The sequence below is a fragment of the Herpailurus yagouaroundi genome, unplaced genomic scaffold (assembly GCF_014898765.1).
Source record: "Herpailurus yagouaroundi ecotype Mexico unplaced genomic scaffold, PumYag 185, whole genome shotgun sequence".
NCBI lineage: Eukaryota > Metazoa > Chordata > Mammalia > Carnivora > Felidae > Herpailurus > Herpailurus yagouaroundi.
In genome coordinates, this window is record NW_024412416.1 from 4,147,725 (window position 1) to 4,169,248 (window position 21,524).

Genomic DNA, 21,524 nt, shown 5'->3' on the forward strand with positions numbered 1-21,524 from the left:
GTCAAAGAGGGGATGGCCTGTACAATTTCTGCATTTTGGAGTTTTATTGATATCTTCTTGGGACCCAGCAAATTGTCAATTTTAATATTCCTAGGAAAATGGAAAAGAAGGTATGTTCTCTGAAGGGAACAAAATTCAGTCTGTATGTGTTAATTTGACCTTATTACTTATAATATCATGGACCATTAATTTTTACTTGATTCATTAAAGACTAAGGAAAATGAGTCTCCCACTCCTGTTGAATTTCTATTTTTCTTCTGTTTCTAATGGTTTTTGCTTTATGTATTTCAGTATGATGTTATTCGGCAAATTATCTTTTTTATATTTAAGGGGGAAATTTTTCCCTTTGAAGACTTCTATACCTTTGTGAGTTTTACCTGATTTTGTTGTAATGGAGTTGTTTACGTAGAAATACATAGTTCAGTAAAATGTTTGTGTCTGTTTTTCAGTCAACAAAAATCTTTCAGGATTTCAAAAATCCTTTGTGTCTTAAGAAGGTATTTTGGAAGCTCTTGATCTCCCCAAGGATAGGTTTATGTTCTCCGGGGTCACTTTCTGAGCCAAAAGCAAGGATGGTCTTGTGCTTTTGGTGGAACAGAATGAGAGCTTTTGAGTACGCCAACGTTTCCGATTCTCAGTTTGGGGCAAACGCATACTTGGATATGCTTAGCAGACTCCTTCTCTTCAGGGGGTCACATTTTGCCTCCATGGGGCCCATAGCACAGCTGTTCTCAACCCAAGAGGCACGTTTCTTCTGCGGGGCTAGGCTTCGGAGCAGAGGGCAGCAGAGAATAGAGACGCTTGTGTTCCTGGCCGTTTGGGGGGCGGGGGGCGGGGCGCGCTAATCTCAGAGACTCATTCTGTCAGAAAAGATTTTTCCAGAGCAGTTTGAACAGATTACTCACATGGCAAAGTCTGTGTCAAGCAGAGAACTAGCTTTTCCCAAACAAACGTAGGAGGTGTGGATCTCAACCCACAGCTCAGGAGCGAAATTAGTAAGACCTCTCTTTTCCCTTCATTCAAGTTAATGAATTTCTGTTTTGAGTCCCCATTCTGTCGAGCCCATGCAATTTGATCTGGGTCAATTCCGGGACCCCCTTTTCTCCAGTTTGAGTCTTCAGAGGTTTTGGGGGGGGGCTTGTGTATCTTTCAAGGTATTGGGGGGGGAGCTAGTGTTCCTGCCCCTGCCCTACTCTGCCACGCACCCCGCTCCCTCTGTGACATGCTTGCGTGCTCGGGAGTTCAAGAATTACGCAGACGTTCCTGTGCGGCCGAAGTCTCCCCGAGGCTGTCCTGGGCCCTGTCTGCAGCCATCCTGTTTGACAGCCAGGGTTTCGGGTAGAGGGTGGCTGAACGTGAAGGGTCCGCAGGACAGGCCAGACGTGTTGGCACGGAGTGCGCTGCCGAGCGGAAGCGGCTCTGTGGCTCCTGGCGCCTGCTTGTTGGCTTGACGGCCTGTCTGCAGGCACCGGCAGTTAGCTTGTGGGTTAGCCCGTGACCCTGACCGTGACCAGAGCCACCTCCCGGAGGGGCCTCCTGCTGCCGCATCAGGTCCTGTGTGTTCTCTCTCCGGGGCGTTTGGCCAGGTTGGCCTTGCTCTTGACTTACTCCTCCATGACTCTGAGGTTTTCCCTCCCGATCCTGTCTTAACTTCTCACTGTTCTACCTCCTTCCTCTCCTCCTCCCGCTCTGGAGTGTTGGGGTCTCCACGGATCTGGCCCAGACCAGCTTCCCTCGAGACTGTCCCCCAGCGTTTCAGGGCGTCCATGGTTGATTCCGTCAGCCGCTGCTGTGCACCTGGCCTGTGTCCCCGTGGCCCCTGCACAGATCAGCTGCCGTCCTCCAGCACCGCCATCCTCTCCTCCGTCCCGGCCCCTCTCATGATCTTGGGTTCCTCCCTCGGGCCAACCAGCGTCTTCACCCCTGCCCTGCTGCTGGTCTCCTTTGGCCCAGAGCTCCGTCATGCTCTGGTTTCTCATGTGGGCTGGTGTCCAGAGGCCTCTTCCCAAAGCTGGAGGCATCGGTTCTTGCCCCACCTCCCCACATCTGCAGGGCCTCCCCGGGCACCTGGCCCGCCTAACTATGCTGTTCCTGTTCTTCCTCTGCTGCCTGGAACCTTCCCTGTGCCCACCCCGCTCTTCCCGCAGCCAGCCCGCGAACTCAAAGGTGGGACTCACAGACCTCCCACAGGTGTTCCCCCCTGGTGGAGGGAAGACCATGTGTTGCGGTGCTAATGGAACCCAGCCGATGGGGGGTCTGTGTCGCCAAGAGCAGGGGCAAGAGCACAGCCAGCTTGTCTAGAAGTGGAGGGCCCAGGCCACTCTGAAGACCCTCAGACCCCTGAGACGTCAGGCTCGAGGGCTCCCCGCTTGGAAGGAACCCGCAATGACTACACCTGCTGCACGCCTCCCTCCCCACAGCCTGTGCGCGCTGGCCGTCTGGTTTGCAGACCGCACGCTTCTGGGCTACCTGGGCTGTCCAGGCCATCCCAGAAGAACCTCCTGGATGAGCACCTTTGCAGTCTGGGCCTGGCAGCGTGCATTCCAGCAAGCTCCTTGTGCTGGACAAGACGCTGGCTCCCCAAAGACGGCCTCAGCCCAGTCCCTGCCACCTGTCACTGTGTGGCAGAAGGGACCTTGCAGATGAACCTCGGATGGGGAGATTCTCCTGGACTATCTGGGTGGGCCCAGTCCCATCCCACGAGGTCCTAAAAACAGAGACCTTTCCTGGCTGGGGTCAGAAGGAGACGTGATGGCCAAAGACTCAGATGAGGTCCTGCCGGCTTCGAAGAGGAACGAAGGGGCCGCAGCCCGTGAACGCGGGTGACGCAGGCCAGGAAACAGCCTCCCCTCTAGAGCCTTCGGAAAGGAACACGGCCCCGCCGACACCCTGGTGTTAGCCTGGCGAGGCCCCCATCGGACTTGGGACCTACAGAACGGTAAGATGCCCTGTCTGTGAGTCTCCAGGTTTGTGGGGGTTACGGCAGCAGTTGGTACACCCCTCCCGTGAGTTTCCTTAGAATTGAGAACCTTTGCTCTATGCATTCAGTCAACTGCATGGTTTCACTTGGTGGGTGCTCCTTAACCAAAAACCTCTTGATTCTGGCGCCTGCTGCCACCTGCTTGAGTCCCTGCTCAAATTCCAGAGAGGAAGCGAATGAACACGTGAACAGGTAAGTCTGGCCCAGCTCCTGTTTCGCTGCAGGACAAGCCATAGGATGCTTGTCACCAGGACGGACTGGCTACCTTGGGACCAGCTTTGGCCAGAGGGCCCGTCCCGGGTAGAAAATGTGGCCTCGGTGGGCTGCCCATGTAGTGGGGGCTCTGGATGTAGAGGCAGCATGACCGGTGTCTGGGACCTGTCATCTGGGAGGGAGGGGGCAGGGAGGACTCAGGAAGATTCCTGGGGCTGACTCTGCAGGATGGTGCGGCCCTGCCGGCAGGTGGAGGCACAGAGTTGAGGCAGCCGAGCACTTAGGCTTTGGTTGGCCTCTTGGTGCTGGAGTGCAACCCGCCGTGGCGGAGGGGCTGCCCGGGGGATGGAGGTGAGGTCCCTGAGGACTGGGTGCCCAGCGCCAGAGGGGCCGGGGAGCTGGGAGGGACTCCACTTGGGGAGGGGGGAGAGTGACGGTGGGCACTCAGGAGAATGGGTTGGAGTTTGGGACTTAGGCCCTGGGAGCTAACGCTTGTCCTCCTCTACGGTTCTGAAATCCCTGAGGCCAGTCTGGGCTTCATTCAGCAGCTCGGCTGGAAGGACGGGGCGAAGGGAGGGCGGGGGGGGGGGGGAGTTCGGGAGAAGGAGAAGGTTTGATGCACAGAAGACAGTTGAGTGAGGAGCTTTAATTGGCAGAACTCTCTTCTGAAAAGGATCCTGTTTCGAAGGCTCTTTGGCAGACCTTAGAAAGCAAATGCTGAGAACTATCCAAGCCCGAGTGCGTCTCAGAATACTGAGATTACAGTAATTACCACAGTACTGATCTGCAAAGGAAGCATAGGGAAGGCCAGTCAAGCTCTGACCTTGCCATTTTTTTAAATATCAAATTCTTGGGGCGCCTGGGTGGCTCAGTCGGTTGAGCGTCCGACTTGGGCTCAGGTCACGATCTTACGGTTTGTGAGTTCGAGCCCCGCGCCGGGCTCTGTGCTGACGGCTCAGAGCCTGGGGCCGGCTTCAGATTCTGTGTCTCCCTCTCTCTCTGCCCCTTCCCCACATGTGCTCTGTCTCTCTCTGTCTCTCCGAAATAAATAAATGTAAAAGAATAATAATTAAAAAAATAAATAAATGTCAAATTCTTCCCCGAGAAACGTTCTGGGACTGAGCCCGGCCTGTCTGTGGTGGGGACGGGGCTGAGGCAGATCCGGCTGCAGAGGCTGCACATGCGTGTGTTCACAGTTCTAGATTCGGGGAAGGAAGGACGGGTGACAGACCTGTGAGCCACCTGGCGGCCACGCTGAAATGTCGCCAGCCACTCGTGGAGGTCCAGGCTGCAGCAGTGGAAGAAGGTCCCGGATCCCTCCCGGCTGCAGCCCCTCGGGCCGGACTCACTCGGGGTGTAGTTAGTGAAGAAGAAACCGCAAGTACAACAGGTTTTGGTAAATCACTTTTCTCTGGAAATAAAAGAAGGTCGATTCATATTGTTCTGTGGAAACCCTGGACTGCTGTGGCCATGGCGAGGGTTTGAGGTTAGTGCGGATGCCCTGGATGGTCTGAGAAATGAGCAGACAGACCGCCTTGTGTTTGCCCTTCCCCTTCCCGATTGTAACACGACGTGAGGCGGAGGAAAGATTCCAACATGAGACTTTAGTTCCTGAGGCGAAGCATTATTCCCTCATCCTTAGTATTTGCTTAAGCAAATGTTTATCTAAAATCTTGTTAAAAACTTGACCCCCTCCTGCCCCCTGCCAGGCAGGGACAGCTGTGTTCAGATAGTGTCTCATTTCCTCATGAATCACACTGATGCGTTATAAATAGTTCTTTATTACAAGTTTATATATGTGCTTGATACATAAAATATATTTCATTTAAAATATTTAAAAGAATTCCTGAAATTAAGCGGTTTATTCTGATTCTTGCTAAAACCATCTTCACATTCGAGCCTTTATCTCGTTTTGTTTATTTATGAGAGAGTGTGCAAGTACGTGAGCCGGGGAGGGGCAGAGAGAGGGGGAGGATCCCAAGCAGGCTCCATGCTGTCAGCACAGAGCCTGGCACGGGGCTTGATCCTGTGACCTTGAGATCGTGACCTGAGCCGAAACCAAGAGTCGGACGCTCAGCCGACTGAGCCACCCAGGCACCCCCACGTTCAAGCCTTTAAATGTGGGGAGGCCACGGCTCCACACAGGAGGACATGGTCAGTAGCACAACAGCGCCGCTAAACGTAGTAGCATCACCTTTTTTTGGAAGAAGGGAATGATTCTAGATCACCCTCGGTGAAAAACAAATACTCTTCTCTTACGCCGCTAATACTGTGGGTTCTTAGATCCCAACAGTTTGGTGTGTGCATGTCCCCACGTCTCTACGTCCCGCCCTGATTTTAGGAGCCACAACATTCAAGAAAGGCCGCAACATCACACGAAGCCCCACTGGTCTCTGGGGCTGTTATGTGGCCGGGCCACCTGTTCACATGCCTTTACAAGAACAGACCTTGGGCCTGCGTCTCATTCAAGCGCTCGGGTGGTGCCGTTGGCCGTGGAGGAGAGCTCAGCGGTCCCACTCGCTGCCGGGGCTCGGCTCGTCACCGTCCTCCTCCTCCGAGTCAGCAGACACTCTCTTGATTCTCTGGAGTGCCGCCTTGATACTTGTCTCCAGGTCACTGGTTGGTTTGCTGCTGGGGCTCAGGTCGAGGCCGGAGTGAACTTTCCTCAGTTTGACCCCCTGCCTTATGGCAGCCAGAAGTTGCTCATTGAACGAGGTGCGGGGAGGGGGCGAGGCGGTCACCTCCGTTCTCTGCAGAGGGGTCCTGCGGCTCCTTAAGGAGGCCAGCACTTCGTCCATAGATCCTGAAATTGAGCGGACAGAGCAAGGACCATCAGAACCCACACTCTCTCTCCCCAAGGCGCCAGGGCGTTTTTGTACCAGTTATGGGTTACGTCGCACATAGGTTAATAACGCGGTTTCAGCAAATAATCATTCCGTGAAACAAATGCTTTGAGCACCTGCGAGAAAGGTCAACCGCTACCTCCCTGTTTGAACACAGGGTGGCTTAATCGCTAATATTTCACTTCGGCCACTCGCTGCCCGCCACTCCCTCAGAGTCACAGCAACTCAGGCACAGTCACACACACCTTTCGTCCCAGTGGCTGTTTTACAAGATGCAGGTGTTGTCTTTTTGTGTGATCCTGAAGAGGGGTGAAAACCTAGGGTGCAGATAACCTGATCCAGTAAGCACGAGAGCTGCACAGTTTCAGTAAGTTGTATCTTCTCCGTGTTCCTTCCCTACAGTGGACCTGCTGTATTTCTCTAATTTCACCACTCTTTTTAAAAAATTTTTTAAGGAGTATTCATTTTTTCAGAGACAGAGACAGAGCACGAGCAGGGGAGGGGCAGAGAGAGACACACACACAGAATCCCAAGCAGGCTCCAGGCTCCTGGCTGTCGGCACGGAGCCCGACGCGGGGCTTGAACTCCTGGACCACGAGATCACAACCTGAGCTGAAGTTGGACGCTCAACTGACTGAGCCCCCCAGGCGCCCCCTGACTTCACCACTCTTGGATGTTAGTCAGCGGTGACTCATTCTGTGGCGGTGACAGGGGGAGGTCTGCGCACAGGAAAAGGCTGGAAGTAGACTTTAGTCAGTGGCTCTGTGAGCCTGATGGGGGCCATGCTGGTGCATCTCTGCTGGTACCTGATAACTGCACCCGAGCGAACGTATGCCTTCTACCTGAGGGTGCACAATGCTGTCAAAACACAAATTCAATCAGAGTTTCAAGGCCTGGGTGAGGAGGAGCTATTTTCTCCTCAGGCACCTTGAGACCCCCGAGGGGGTAAAATCTTTGACCTCTACCTGCTGGAGATGGGGGCGCAACTGTGGTCACTAATGTAGAGGTGTCTGGGTGAGGCTTCAAGATGGAAGTCGTTTCTGGTTCAGGATTGAGAGGCCGTGCTCTAGCAAAATACTAGTTCAGCCTGGATTTGAACCCACGACTTCTCATCACAGCTCCCTTCCAGGAGTGACAAAGCCTCACACTTGGTCATTTCGGGTACTCACACTTTTTTATTCTTTGCAGTGAAACGGGGCAACGTGTGTGTGTGTCGAGGGCCTCCCAACACGGTGTGCGTTACCCCTGAACTGGGATGAGTCCCCCACAGAGGTCTGCTCACATCCAAACTCCAGGCCCAGGCATGTGAGCTCTTGCTTTTGCTACACTACGTTGTTGCAGACCCTGTGGAAATGGGCCAGCTGGGTCTCCTCCTAACAGTGTGGACATTTTCACTGGTACCTGGTTCTGGATACAGTGACCCGTGAACTCCGAATAGCCAGAATACCAGAACCACAGTTTGGAACCGTTTTTTTCCCACGATTCCCATCACCTACTGCAGAGATCTTGCGCGTTCTAGGTGGGGGCGCTCAGGCGTGGTCTTTGTAACAAGCGCACACGTTTGTCTAACACTCCCCCTCCCCGAAGCCGTAGGTTCTGAGTCTGGGCAGATTTAAGCCAGTCTCAACAGTCAGTGGATCAGACCAAACGAGAGCCGCAAGTCAGAGCTTCAGACCTCCTTAAACAGAAAATTCGTGTATTCAGTGTACTGTACTTGGAAAGGCAAGACGTGGGCTGTTTTGTTTTTTTTTTTAACCACTTCATTTTAGAAAGCTCTCCCTAAGTAAGGTTTCTCAGTCCACCAGTCTGTGGAACAGCCAGGAATATTCTAATATTCCTCTGCAGTCAGTGCCAACCAATATTCTACTTAAGCCGCGACAATTTCATTCTGTAAATGACTCACAGACTCAACAGGAACACGGAGAATTCCAGGGGCCGAAGTCTTAAGAACCTGAAACGGGTGATGCAGCAACAGAGATCCCAAGTCACGTGACCACGGAATGTGTAGACCTGGTTTCTTCGAGGCGAGTTCGCATTTGTGAAACTCAGACTGTGCTGACTTTGCAGTCAGAGAGTGACACTAAAGGCAGCGAGCACTGGGGAGTTTTAAGAGCGGAGAGAACGCTGACAAAGCCTGATGGGAGGGGGACTGATTGCTTCCCCCGCCCCCCACCCCCACCAGCGCCCGAGTGGGGGGAGCAGCAGCGGTTACCTGGGCCTCGGGGACCGGCTACGGCTGCGCAGTGGCGCGCTCTCACGGCAGGCGGTTCGCCCCACAGGGGAAGCGGCTCCTCTGTCCCCGGAGTCCTCAGGGCCGAGTTCTGGCGATCTGCGTACGGACCAGGGAGGGGCGGCGGTGGCGGTGGTGGTGGTGGCGGTGGTGGCGGTGGCGGCGACAGTTCCTCACTGGATTTGGAGCGTGTTTGGTCACCAGCTGGAACAGAGCTCTGGTCGGTATTTCCAGAACAGTCCCGATCCTCACGGGTTTTCGCATCGCTGCCGTCAGGTGTCTCCCCTGGGGACGCAGCCGTCTGCGCGGCGAGCCCAGCTGGCAGGTGCAGGGCCGCAGCCCCCGAGCAGGGCGATGTCGCTGCAGACCCGCCCGGGCGCCTCTGGGGAGGAAACACGGGGTCAGAAAGCGGCCGCAGACTCGAACCATCCGAAGGGTGACGCTTGGTGCAAATGCTCTCGTTCACAGAGTGGCTCCTCATCACCCTGGATGGCCAGCCTGCCTACGAAGGCCGTTCTTACGGAGGCAGCATCCACATCCCTTGATAGATACCGCTTGCTCTGTGACAAAGACAGGCCAGTGTACATGCAGATGAAAACACTCCTAGTGTTAGTATGAACAATAAAACTCGAAAGAGCAACAACAGGAAGTTAACTTCAGAAAACTATGGTGAACTTATTTAAAATAGTAGGCAGCAACGAAAAACCGTAAATAGTACAAAGTCGTGAAGCATCCTAAAAGAATACAGATGACGCGGTGTTAAATTCACAACCACGTAAAACAGCTGTCTGAAAAACTCCTCTGGAGTGGACCTCAAAGTGGTGGTTATCACATGTTTCTTTTCTCCAAGTTTTAGGTTCACAGTAAACCTTATAATTTAAAAATGTGAACTTAAAATGTTCCGGTCTCAGGGCACCTGGGTGGCTCAGTCGGTTAAGCAGGGGACTTTTGATTTTGGCTCAGGTCATGATCTCATGGTTCATGAGTTCGAGCCCCGCATCAGGCTCTGCACTGATAGCACAGACCCTGCTTGGGATTCTCTCTCCCTCTCTGCCCCTCCCCTGCTCATGCTCTCTCTCTCTCTCAAAAATAAAACAAAACATAAACATTAAAAAAAAGAAGAAGAAAAAGAAAACATTCTGGTCTCTCAAGTATTAGTTTGATAAGTAAAAACATAACCTTAGGGGTGCCTGGGCGGCTCAGTCGGTTAAGTATCCCAACTTCAGCTCAGGTCGTGATCTGGTGGTTCGTGGGTTCAAGCCCTGTATCAGGATCTGTGCTGTCAGGACAGAGCCCACATTGGATCCTCTGTCTCCCCTGCTTTCTGACCCTCCCCAACTCGCCCTCTCTCAAAAATAAACATTAAAAAAAATGTTAAAAAAGAAAAACATAATCTTTTTTTTTTTTTTAATTTTTTTTTTCAACATTTATTTATTTTTGGGACAGAGAGAGACAGAGCATGAACGGGGGAGGGGCAGAGAGAGAGGGAGACACAGAATCGGAAACAGGCTCCAGGCTCTGAGCCATCAGCCCAGAGCCCGACGCGGGGCTCAAACTCACGGACCGCGAGATCGTGACCTGGTTGAAGTCGGACGCCTAACCGACTGTGCCACCCAGGCGCCCCGAAAAACATAATCTTATAAACGAATCCTGAGTGGTGGGAAGGTGGTCCCTAATGTAGGCACTGACTAGCCAATAAAACACATAAAATGTTAATACTATGTAGCCATTAAAATGAACTAGATCTACCTATCTATCTGTAAATGAGAACACATCTCCATGTAATTTAAGTGAAAAAAGAAACTGGCAGAGCATGTATACAATGGGATAATACTAATGTAAATTTAGTAGTAATACACCAAAAGGGCAATTCATGATAGAGTACAAGCATACCTCACCATATTGCCCTTCATTTTGCTTTGCAAAAATTGCATTTTTTTTTTTTTAATCAATTGTGGGCTCATGGCAACCCTGAGTCGAACAAGCCTGTCAGTGCTATTTTTCCAGTAGCATTTGCTCAGTTGGGGTCTCTGTGTCACATTTTGGCAATTCTTGCACTATTTCAAAGTTTTTCATCGTTACGGTGATGGTCTGTGATCAGTGATCTTTGCTGTTACTATTACAGTTGTTTCTGGGGCGCCCAAACTGTGCCTGTATAAGGCAGTAAACTTCACTGTTGTCTTATTCTAAGAAATGGCCACAGCCTCCGCCTTCTGCAGCCACTGCCCTGATCAGTCAGCAGCCACCGACATCGAGGCAAGACCCTCCACTGGCAGAGATGTTACAACTTGCCAAAAGCTCGCCGGGTGGCATTTTTTAGCAACAAAGTATTTTTAAACTAAGGTATGTGCTTTTTTGTAGACCTAATGCTATTACTGCACACTTAATACACTGTAGTATAAACACAGTTTTATATGCACGGAGAAACCATTCATTCAACTCGCTTCATTGTGGTGGTCTGGGACAGAACCGGCACAGTCTCCAAGGTGTGCCTGCATTTGCCGCTCGTCCACATTTTTCTTTTTTATTAAAAAAAGATTTTTAATGTTGATCTGTTTTTGAGAGAGACAGAGCATGAGAAAGAGAGGGAGACACAGAATCCTAAAACGGGCTCCAGGCTCTGAGCTGCCAGCACAGAGCCTGATGTGGGGCTCGAACTCGTGAATCACGAGATCATGACCTGAGCCGAAGTCGGACGATCGACAGTTGAGACACCCAGGCATCCCTCTCCTCCACATTCTTCTAAGTCTTTCCACGACAGAAGAGCGATGGCAATAAGCCCCAAACCTCACGGATGCGGCTGCTGGTCATGCAGCCACCATACTGTGCCTTTCCGTCATCATATGCCGGGAGAATCAGGATCCTGGAAACCCCGGGCCAGACTCGGGAGGTCATCCAGCCATCCCCAAACCCCAGGGACCCCTCCTCGGCATCCGGGCACCCTGGCCTGTCGAGTTCTGCCTCATGGTGCTGGGCAGTCTGTGTCCCCAGGGCTCACTCAAGACACACTAAATCCTTTACCTCCTAACGGCCCAACCTGTCTGGGCTCAACAAGTGTCACATATCAAGTGATTCACTTCCCGTCTTCTCCCTCTCCTACTTTCCCCCTTCCAAATGTGCTCAGATTGGCTTTGTCCCTTTGAGGGTGGCACTTCTTGGTAAACAGACTCCCCTCATTCTACAGAGGACTCATCTGTTCGTACATCTTAAAAAGTCCCAGGCCTTGTTTCCGATTCTGTGTCTCCCTCTCTCTCTGCCCCTCCCCCGTTCATGCTCTGTCTCTCTCTGTCCCAAAAATAAATAAAAAACGTTGAAAAAAAAAAAATTAAAAAAAAAAAAAGTCCCAGGCTTTTCTCGAACTTCTTCACAAGTGACTGCTAGGAGGCTGGAAGAAACTCCATTCTCGAGGTTCTTTCCCCTACGTTTAAAGCCCACACACTCCATCCTGCCACCCTCTGGAGAAATCCACACCTCCAAAGGCCAAAAAACCCTCAGCTTGCGCACCTCGGAGACAGGTTCCGTTCCAGACCACCACCAGTGTGAGGTCAATGTGTTGGATTTTTTAATTCATCCTTCTAGTCTATTGAAAGCACAGGTGGCCTGATTCTGTTCCTTCCTTCGGTCTATCCCTCCCACCTCCAGATTTGAAAATTTGATCCTGATCGGATGCTCCGGGGCTAAAGAGCCGAACTTGCACCCCCGGATCCGTCCTCCATCCAGGCTCCATTAACCAGTGCCCTCGGGCGAGAGCTGACCAACCAGCTGTCCTGCGCCCATTCGCCCTACCTTCACCTGGTTTCACACAGCATCCCTCCGGCTCACCCTCCCTCCTTCTGGAGGTGGGGTCTAGGCATCAGCAATTCTGATGTGCTGCCCAGGCAGGAGAAGGCCTCTGCGGCTCCAGAGTTAGGAGACAGGCGGCCGCACACAGTCCCGAGCGACGCTGTGCCATCACGCGGGCCGCAGGGTTAAGAATTAAATGAGAAAGAACGGGAAATGTCTGGCACCGGGCTGGTATGCAGTTAGGCGCTGGTTAATGAGCACATCAGAAAACAAGTTGAGGTCAGCGTGTCATGATTTATCACTCCAGGGGCCCCATTCCTTGGTAGCACAGCACACCTTCAAGACCTTATCCCGGAGTCCTGTCTGGGAGTGGGACGTTTTCCCTTGTGGGGCAGCTACGAACGTGGATCTGTGTGATGCAAACAGATTTATGTTTTATATTCAGCTAGTTTAACGTTATTTTTAAATGAGTAGCTACTTGTTTTTAAACTTATACACTTTTAACAGAGTACCTAACTATACCAGGTCACAGGGATTCCTTGGCTGCATTTCATTTAATTTTTGTTAATGTTTATTTTTGAGAGAGTACACACAGGGGAGGGGCAGAGGGAGAGGGACAGAGGATCCGAAGCGGGTTTTGCACTGACAGCAGTGAGCCTGACGTGGGGCTTAAGTTCACAAACCGCAAAATCGTGAGCAAAGTCGGGCGCTTAACCGACTGAGCCACCAGGTGCCCCTCCTTGACTGCGTTTTACAGAATGTTAATAAAGTCAGGAAAAAGCAAGCGAAGGTTGAGGGCAATGTAACTGTTTTCAGTTTTTCTGGCTGGTCAACAGCATGGTGGGCCGAGTCAGCCTGACCACTGGGTCAGGAGGAGAGAGCAAGAACCCTGGTGTCTTGCAATGTCAAAAATGTTAACATTTTAATATTCTTGTTTTTTACTTCTATACTAAAAATGATGGCATTTGAGAAACATTTTGTGTTCCAAATTATCGGTTCATAATACTTTATACTTTTCTCCTAGGATGGGCGGTCTTCATTTCTCCAGAAAATGGAGGTGAGGGGTAATTATTTGTAAAACTACACCTTTATTTATTTTTTAATGTTTATTTTTGAGAGAGACAGAGAGAGAGAGACAAAGCTGAGCAGGGGAGGGGCAGAGAGAGGAAGACAAGAACCCGAAGCAGGATCCAGGCTCCGCATTGTCAGCATGGAGCCCGACGCGGGGCTCGAACTCATGAACTACAAGATCACGACCTGAGCCAAAGTCAGACGCTCAACTGACTGGGCCACCCAGGCGCCCCTAGAACTTACCTCTTTAAATGCTCTCAATCGTTGGAGTGTCTTCTTGCGTTCCTGGTTTATCCATTCTTTTTTCTTTTGCTCCTCTTCTCTTATCTTGTCTCTTTTCTACATTTAAGCAAACGTGTATTTGTAAATTTCTCAAACTAAAAGTGTTGAGAAAGACAGGGTGTGTGATGCAACGTTACCCCCTCCCCGGGTCTCACCCCCATGTCCCCTCCCCAGGCTGCAGGACTGGACTGCAGTCTCCCCAGGATCAAGGCTGGCACCTGCCAGCCCCGGGGCAGTGGAGCCCCAGTTTCTAGAGATCTAAGCCAGTGTGTCACATTATGCAGATATAAACCATGTTCTCTACAGCCACTTACCATCTGGATACTGTGATGCTGATGAAAGTGTTTCATACTTTCTGCAGCCAGTTGTAGTCGGAGCCGATGATTCTCTTTGCACTGATCCTGGGAGAATAATACAAGTCACGTACACGGTTTTTAATATTACTGTGGGCTCTAGCAAAGAAGTTTAAAAGAAGGCACTGTATTTGTGCTGTCACGTAAGGCGTTTGTTAATACGAGTTTCTGTGGTTCCAGGATCCTGCCTCCGCTAGCCTTGTGATATGTGCTGACGGGCGCCTTACAGGAGTCCACGGTACCCACTCATAGGACCACAGCTGTGATTCAGCGCCACGAAAGATGAAAAAGCAAATCCTCCAAGTGGAAATGAGAGGACACACAGGCAGTCCCCCGTTCTTAAATGGCACGTGTCCTAAGAATCTGTTTCAATGTGATTATTTTAAACTCAGCTCCTCATATTACAATAGTATTTCCAGTCATAACTACGTGACCATATGCAACCTACAAACACCTGAAAAATTCTACTAAAAACTGTATTTTAACTAAACTTAACCATACTTAAGGTGTGTTACCTTTTTTTTCCTTTTTTTTTAATTTTAGAGAAAGTGTGAGCAGGAGAGGGACAAAGAGGAAGAATCTGAAGCAGGTTCCATCTCAGCACAGAGCCCGACTCAGGGCTCCATCCCACAACCCTGGGATCATGACCTGAGCTGAAATCAAGATCGGACACTCAACCAACTGAGCCACTCAGGTGCACCCTTTATGTATTAATGAAGTTTTTGGTGGTTTTTGTTTTCGTTTTTTTAAGTTTTATTTTTGTTTCTTTTGAGAGAGCGAGCACCGGGGAGGGACAGAGACAGAGAATCCCAAACAGACTCAACACCATCAGTGCAGAGCCTGATGCGGGGCCCAAACCTCCAAACGGTGAGATCATGACCTGAGCCGAAATCAAGAGTCGGATGCTTAACCGACTGAGCCACCCAGGCACCCCATATCACAGGGTTTTTAAAAATTAAGAAAAAAAAAAAAAAAGCCACTCACCAAATACAAGGATTGAAATGAGCTGAATATTATTTCTAATATTCTACAATCAACGTTTACAATAAATTTTAGAAACAAATTTTAGAATTTACTCCAGCTGATTATGAGAAGCTTCTACCTATTGTGATTTTAAAAATACCTGTGTATGTAACAGGTATTCAACAAACAACTGTTGAACAGATTGATCAAAATCTAGAGATTATGGTAAATGCTTAAATCCCAAAAGACACAGAATCCTTTTCAAAAGGATTATACTTTTAAAAAGTATACTTTTAAAAAGTATACTTTTAATAAGTACTTTATTATACTTTTCAAAAATATATATGTATATTTTCTTTAATTGCAGCCATTGGTATCTATATAAACACGCAAGAAATGAATCACTGTGTGGTCGAGAGCCTTATCTTGAGTGGAGGAATCCTTGAGTGGGGAGAGGAGAGCCGCTGGGCTGCCCACCCGTCTGTTCCTGAGACAGGCCCTCCGGGCACAGATCCTGCCCCGCTTGCGCTCCAGGCGCTGGTGCTGCCGCCTCAGCTCTGCCGCCTCCAGGTCCTCGTCGCCAGGCAGCCCCGCCGCACAAGCCACGGCCTCAAGTTCCTCTGCACTCTCACATGGGTCGTAATAGACAACTTCCCCCTCTTTATCTAGAAACACAGTGGTGACATTTAAAACGTGTTTGGTATAAAAAATAACACACGAAGATACCTTCAGTGTAAGGGAAGTACGGGAGACTTGTAACCCCGCCGCCACCCAGGGAGAGCTGCTGTTAGCACCCGTGTGGGGAGGCGGGGGAGTGTAGAGACACACACACACACACACACACACACACACACACACACACCAGTAACAGTGCTAAGAGGACATTTTCCATGTGATGGAAAGAGAACTTCAATGGCAACACAGTATTCTCTCATTGAAGCACTCTGTATCGTTAGAAATATTCCAAGTTCCATTATTATCAAATTCACCGTGATGAACATCTGAACATAAAGTCTTTGTGTACATTTTTATTACTTCCTTAGAGATGAATAGTCAAGGCTCTTGGCAGCTAGCACTCGATCGCCCTCCAGAAAGGAAACCCACATTCTGCCAGCAGTGTCTCATTAAGGGGCCTTAAAGACATTTAATCGTGATTACGTACGTATCTTTTAAAAATACACGCTAATTGTGACAAATCCTAGCTCTGCAGAACTAAATAAAATAGAAAGTGAAATTTTCTTCTTCCTTTCCCAAACCTTTGGGAGCCCATTCCCAGAGGAAAACATTGTGAACAATTTGGCATGCATCTTTCTGGATTAACTCTTTCGGTAGGATTTTTTCCTAAATATGTAAAATGCTTATAACCTGAAATTACTGCAAAGTTTTTTGAATACTCAGGATTCAATTAAATGTTCAGATTTGGCATGGCTTAACCCAGTGAGCCACCCAGGAGCCCCAAAGAGATTTTTCTTTTTTTTTTTACTCACAAACATACTAAAAGAAAACCTAAGTAAAATATTGATATAATTTGGGGATGAGGAGCATTTTGCCAAGCATAACAACAAACACGGGAAGACTTCACCAAAAGTGGATAGGACTTCATAAAAATTAAGTATTTCTGCAAGGCAAGAGAAAGCAAATGACAAGGAGAAGTTTGTGGCAACATTTGACAGATACTAGAGTAATAGCCTTAGTATGGAAAGGGAACATTCCAAGAAAAATGGGCAAAGACCAAGGATAGGCAGTTAACGAAAGAAATACAGACAGCCAGTACACATACAAAAATGTGCCTACTATACTTTTTTTTTTTTAATTTATTATTAAGAGACAGAGTCAGAGCATGAGCAGGGGGGAGGCAGACAGGAGGGAAGACACAGAATCCGAAGCAGGCTCCAGGCTCTGAGCTGTCAGCACAGAGCCTGACATGGGGCTCAAACTCACAAACCGTGAGATCATGGCCGGAGCCTAAGTCGGAAGCTTAACTGGCTGAGCCACAGGCGCCCCATGCCTGCTACACTTACAATTAAAGAAATGAAAACTACAAGACGCCGTTTTCTTCTATCAGGGAGGCAAGAATTGAAAAGAATGCTGTTAAGTATGGGGAAACAGGTGCTTTCATAATCTGCTGCGGGGAGCGTCTTTCTGCACAACCTCAACCTACAAGGCCATTGTATAGTATGGAATTTAGAAGTCAGAAAATAATAGAGGCCAGGAAAAAATGTATACTGAAGGACTATTATAGTGTAAGCAGGTACGTGTCAAGATGTGAAATTTGCACTGTCCTTGACCCAGCAATTCCATCTTTGGAAATTTATTCCAAAGAAACACTCTCTCTTACATGCAAAGACGTGTAGAAGAAGGCTCCCCACTACACTACCGTTTGCAAGAGTGAAAAACGAAATCACGGTACGTACACATAATGAATGCTGTGCAGTCATTAAAATTTTTCATGTTTTTCTTACTCAAATGGAAAGATGGTTTTTAGGTATTAAATGAAAAGAGGCTACTCTACAGGGTATATACTTTTGGTTTAGAAATTGATATTTACTTATACACATCAGCATATAACCAAGGCTATGTCAGGATCTATAGATGATGGAACTGGGGTGATAACAGTTTCCTTTGTTTTGCTGTGTGTTTAATGATGAATTTATCATCTGAAAAACAAAAATGCTAAAAGGAAACTTCAGGAAATTTCAGTAGATGTTTTAGACAACTTATAAGAAGTGGTAACACAGTCTTGGTATTTTCTTGAAGGCGTGATTTAAACATTTTAACATACCCATTTAAGTATAAATCTTACCTCTTATAAGCCTTTTAATTGAGTCCAACTGTGTAATAAGCAGTATTTCTTCATATTTTAATATCTCGAATTTAACCTCATACAGTTCTAACTGGACCTCATAATATTGTATTTCTAATTCATCGACAACGTCCGTATTTTTTTCTTGTTCTGGAAGATCTTCCATCTGGTTTTCATGGAAAAAGTAAGAGCAGGTTAAAATAACTAGTACATTAAAAGCAAACATTAGATGCATTTGAGCAATATTCTATTCTTTGCTTAATACCAAATATAAAACTAACAGAGAGGAAACCTTTTTCCATTTCATTTAATAAAACAAAAATGCCTTATTGATGTTTGTTACAAATATTTTAACTTACCCTTGAAACATATGAAAATATTTAGGCTTTTGAGAAAAGTAAATGACCGTGAGGCATTTGCAGCGTTTCCTGCTTCACACTCCTACCATTAGAGGAAGAAATTTAAGTGGCTATGATCCTGGGATAAAGTACCTTTTTATTACCCTCAAGTCATCCTGAAACACTGCTTGATTGATTTAAGTATCTCATCTGCTTCAGGGCTGAGCTCAGTGTTATTATCAGCAGCACCCTACAATATATTTCAAAAACATCTTGACCGAAAGGAAGTTTCCTGCCAACCTCCCGCAGTCTACATTCACAGCCAGTAGAAGATGTGCAGTGAGTGCAGCAAGGAAGCTCTAACCGTGTTTGGAAAGAAAGGCACTACCTAAAAATGTTTTTCTGTTACTTTAGATTTTTTTAAGTTTATTTATTTTTGAGAGAGACCGAGCAAAGGAGCGAGGGGCAGAAAGAGAGAGAAAGAGAGAATCCCAAGCAGGCTCTGCCCTGTCAACAGAGGGCCTGACGTGGGGATTGAACCCACAAACTGCTAGATCATGACCTGAGCCGAAACCCAGAGTCAGACCGACTGAGCCACCCAGGCGCCCCTAAAAGTATGTTTTTTTAAACCAAGTTTCATTTATCTTTGTCTTACCTTTCCCTGAATTTCAGCTCTTTTGTGATTTAAACACAACTCCTTGGCCCTCATGAGCTGAAGGGTCTCTTGGGCCAACCTCAATTTGAGTTTTTCTAACCTGGGAGCTGCCGTGGCCCAGGCAGCTTGGCCAAACCTCTTCTCATCCTGTTCCATTTGTTTCTGCATTCCTGTCGGATTGGAATTAATAAAATAAAACATAATTACAACTCACCAAAAGGAAGAAAAATGTATCCCGAGCTAATTCTTTGTTTACTGCCTCCCACGTCACTTACAAAACATCCTTTTTAAAAGAAAATTTGTTTTATTTTAATGACCTTTTATTGTCAGAAAAATAAAACATACATAAAAATTTTAGATACTTCACTTTAAAAAAAGAGAAAAATAATAAATCCTGAATCTCACCTAGTAGAGGTGATTATTTCTTACATTTTGGTGCATATACTTCCAGACTGTTTCTATGTCTGTCCGGCTAGACAGGCAGTTTGAACCAAAACCAAAAAATAAAAACACCCCACAAGATCATCATTCCTTTTTGTATTTTATTTATTTCACTTGATAGATAGTGGAAGTGTCACCATTCACAAAAAACAGATCTAGAGAAGCATGCTTAATAGCTACATGGCATTTCACTTTACGGATGTAACTTAAACTGGGAGACACTCGGTGTCCTGTCTGGAGCCATCATCAACGACTTACAGATGAGACAGAAGTCCTTGTCCCCCACCCCCATCCCTGCCGTCTGCCGCATTCTTTTCCCACCATGTTCCCCCGCTCCTCTCTGCTCCAGCCCCGAGACTCGACGTTCCTCACACTTGCCAAGCTCCCTCCAGCCAGAGCACCTCTGTGTGCCCTTTCCTCCTCCTGGAACGCTCTTCCCTCACTATGATGCTCTCTCCACTCCCACTGACCCTCCAGATATCAGGGCAAGGATTATTTCCCAGAGGCCTTCACTGACCTAGTGAAGGAGCCTCGTTCCTCTCGGTGGCTCTCAGAGCCCCGTGCTTCTCTCCTTCGTGTGGCCAGTTGTTAACTGCCATTCTCCATGTGTTTGAATGAATATATAAATAGGATTTCTCTGCCCTCACCAGACTGGGCAGTGTCTGTTTATACTTCTCCTTACACCGAATCCCCAGCTCCCAGAAAATACAGCGCCTGGTGTTCAAGAGGCACTCAAATGGCTTTTGAACAAAATGAAAATGACACACATCTTAGAATTTTAAACTGTTACCTGCTAACGCTTTTACGGTTTCTTTGAAATAATTCACGGTGATGTCCTGAATAGAGACGACAGCTCCTTCAGCCCTTCTGCTCCATTCTTTGGCTTCCGTCTGCAAGGCCACTATCCTCTTAGGACCCAGATCATCCTCATTCAAGGATTTCTACAAAAGAAGGGAAAACTGTATCAGTAAGAGAAAATAGTAATGTAGAGCCGTAGGAAATTGAAAGGAAATTGGACACATGGATGATTTCAGCTACTTTTATTACCACTACTTAGTTGATTACATTTCATTCATTCAGCAATTCCTTGCTGAGTATGAATAAGGCTCTAAGCTAGGAACCACCTGGAAGACAAAAGGATACTCGGGCATAAAGAAAAAGAAAAACCTACTTTCAATGTGCATTACTAGAATAGCATTTTCTGGAGAGGCATGCTATCAAGTTATGTTTCTCTAACACACAATTGTTTAGGGGCGTGTGGCTGGCTCAGTCAGTGGAGCATGCAACTCTTGATCACGGGGTCATGAGTTCAAGCCCCACGCTGGGCGTACAGATTAGTTTAAAAAATAAAATAAATGTGGGGCACCTGGGTGGCTCAGTTGGTTAAGCATCTGACTTTGGCTCAGGTCATGATCTTGCAATCTGTGGGTTCGAGGCCCACGTCAGGCTCTGTGCTGACAGCTCAGAGCCTGGAGCCTGCTTTGGATTCTGTGTCTCTGTCTCTGCCCCTCCCACAGTAGCACTCTGTCTTTGTCTCTCTCTCTCTCTCTCTCCCAAGAGTAAATAAACACTAATAAATAAATAAATACCACCTTGATATAGCCCCACTATCATCTAAACAGAAGGGTGAACCCAAAGTACAAACACAGACTGAAATCTCAAATGTGATGAAAGAAACAACATGTGACAAATAGTGAATCTGATAATATAAAAATATGAAGAAAACATACCAAAATGTCAAGCTTACATAAGGTTGCAACTTCTCTCATATCCCTAAACGGCTGCAGCAAATACTGGAAGAACATGGTTGCCACCGTAACTAATTCCTGGTAAGCTTCATCTTCCTCTCGATAGACTTTCATTAATGCCACCATGGTGTGGGCTTTATCATGCTCCTGAAGAACCTAGAAGACAAAATGTAAATAAAGCTCAGTATGGACAGTATTTATAAGCTCATAACAAAACTAAAGAAACCTTAATGTCCTAAAGTTTAACTTTTTTTTAAAGTTTATTTATTTATTTTTGAGAGAGACTGAGACCACACCAGTGGGGGAGGGTCAGAGAGAGAGAGAGAATCCCAAGCAGGCTCTGTGCTGCCAGCGCAGAGCCCAACTCAGGTCTTGAACTCACGAAACCATGAGATCATGACCTGAGCCAAAACCAAGAGTCAGAAGCTCAACCTACTGAGCCATCCAGGCGTCCCAATGTCCTAAACTTTAAAAATTTAAATACCGATTAAATATTAAAAAGCTATTGTCCTCCAACCAAAATGCCCAATAAAACAAGAATGGCTAAATTAAGCCATGGTATATCCACGGTAGAGTATCATTACTGTAATCATTCAGTAGTCGACACCACTAACAAACTCCTTTTATACAACATTTTAATTGTAAAAGTTCATTCTATATGTAGCTTGAGAAGATGTAATTAAAGTTTTGAAATGGGACTGAATTCTCCTCTCACACCCCTCTTCTGCAAAAGAATGCACAGAGGGGCCGCTCAGTCGGTTAAACTAACCTTAGGCTCTTGATTTTGCTCAGGTCACATCCTCACTTTTCCTGGGTTTTAG

At 47.7% G+C, this 21,524-nt stretch overlaps 1 protein-coding gene across 1 annotated transcript in view; it reads right to left on the minus strand.

The window, feature by feature from the left end:
* Nucleotides 1–5,196: 5,196 nt before the first annotated feature.
* Nucleotides 5,197–21,524, minus strand: part of WHAMM (WASP homolog associated with actin, golgi membranes and microtubules) — a 17,095-nt gene continuing 767 nt past the window's right edge. Inside the window, exons 2-10 of the mRNA XM_040493398.1 lie at nt 20,686–20,859; nt 19,746–19,896; nt 18,515–18,684; nt 17,522–17,687; nt 15,196–15,383; nt 13,717–13,803; nt 13,364–13,459; nt 8,249–8,648; nt 5,197–5,996 (exon numbers count right to left, since the gene is read on the minus strand). Coding sequence (XP_040349332.1) covers nt 5,698–5,996; nt 8,249–8,648; nt 13,364–13,459; nt 13,717–13,803; nt 15,196–15,383; nt 17,522–17,687; nt 18,515–18,684; nt 19,746–19,896; nt 20,686–20,859 — 1,731 coding nt within the window. The 3' untranslated portion in view covers nt 5,197–5,697. The remainder of the gene's footprint in view (nt 5,997–8,248; nt 8,649–13,363; nt 13,460–13,716; nt 13,804–15,195; nt 15,384–17,521; nt 17,688–18,514; nt 18,685–19,745; nt 19,897–20,685; nt 20,860–21,524) is intronic.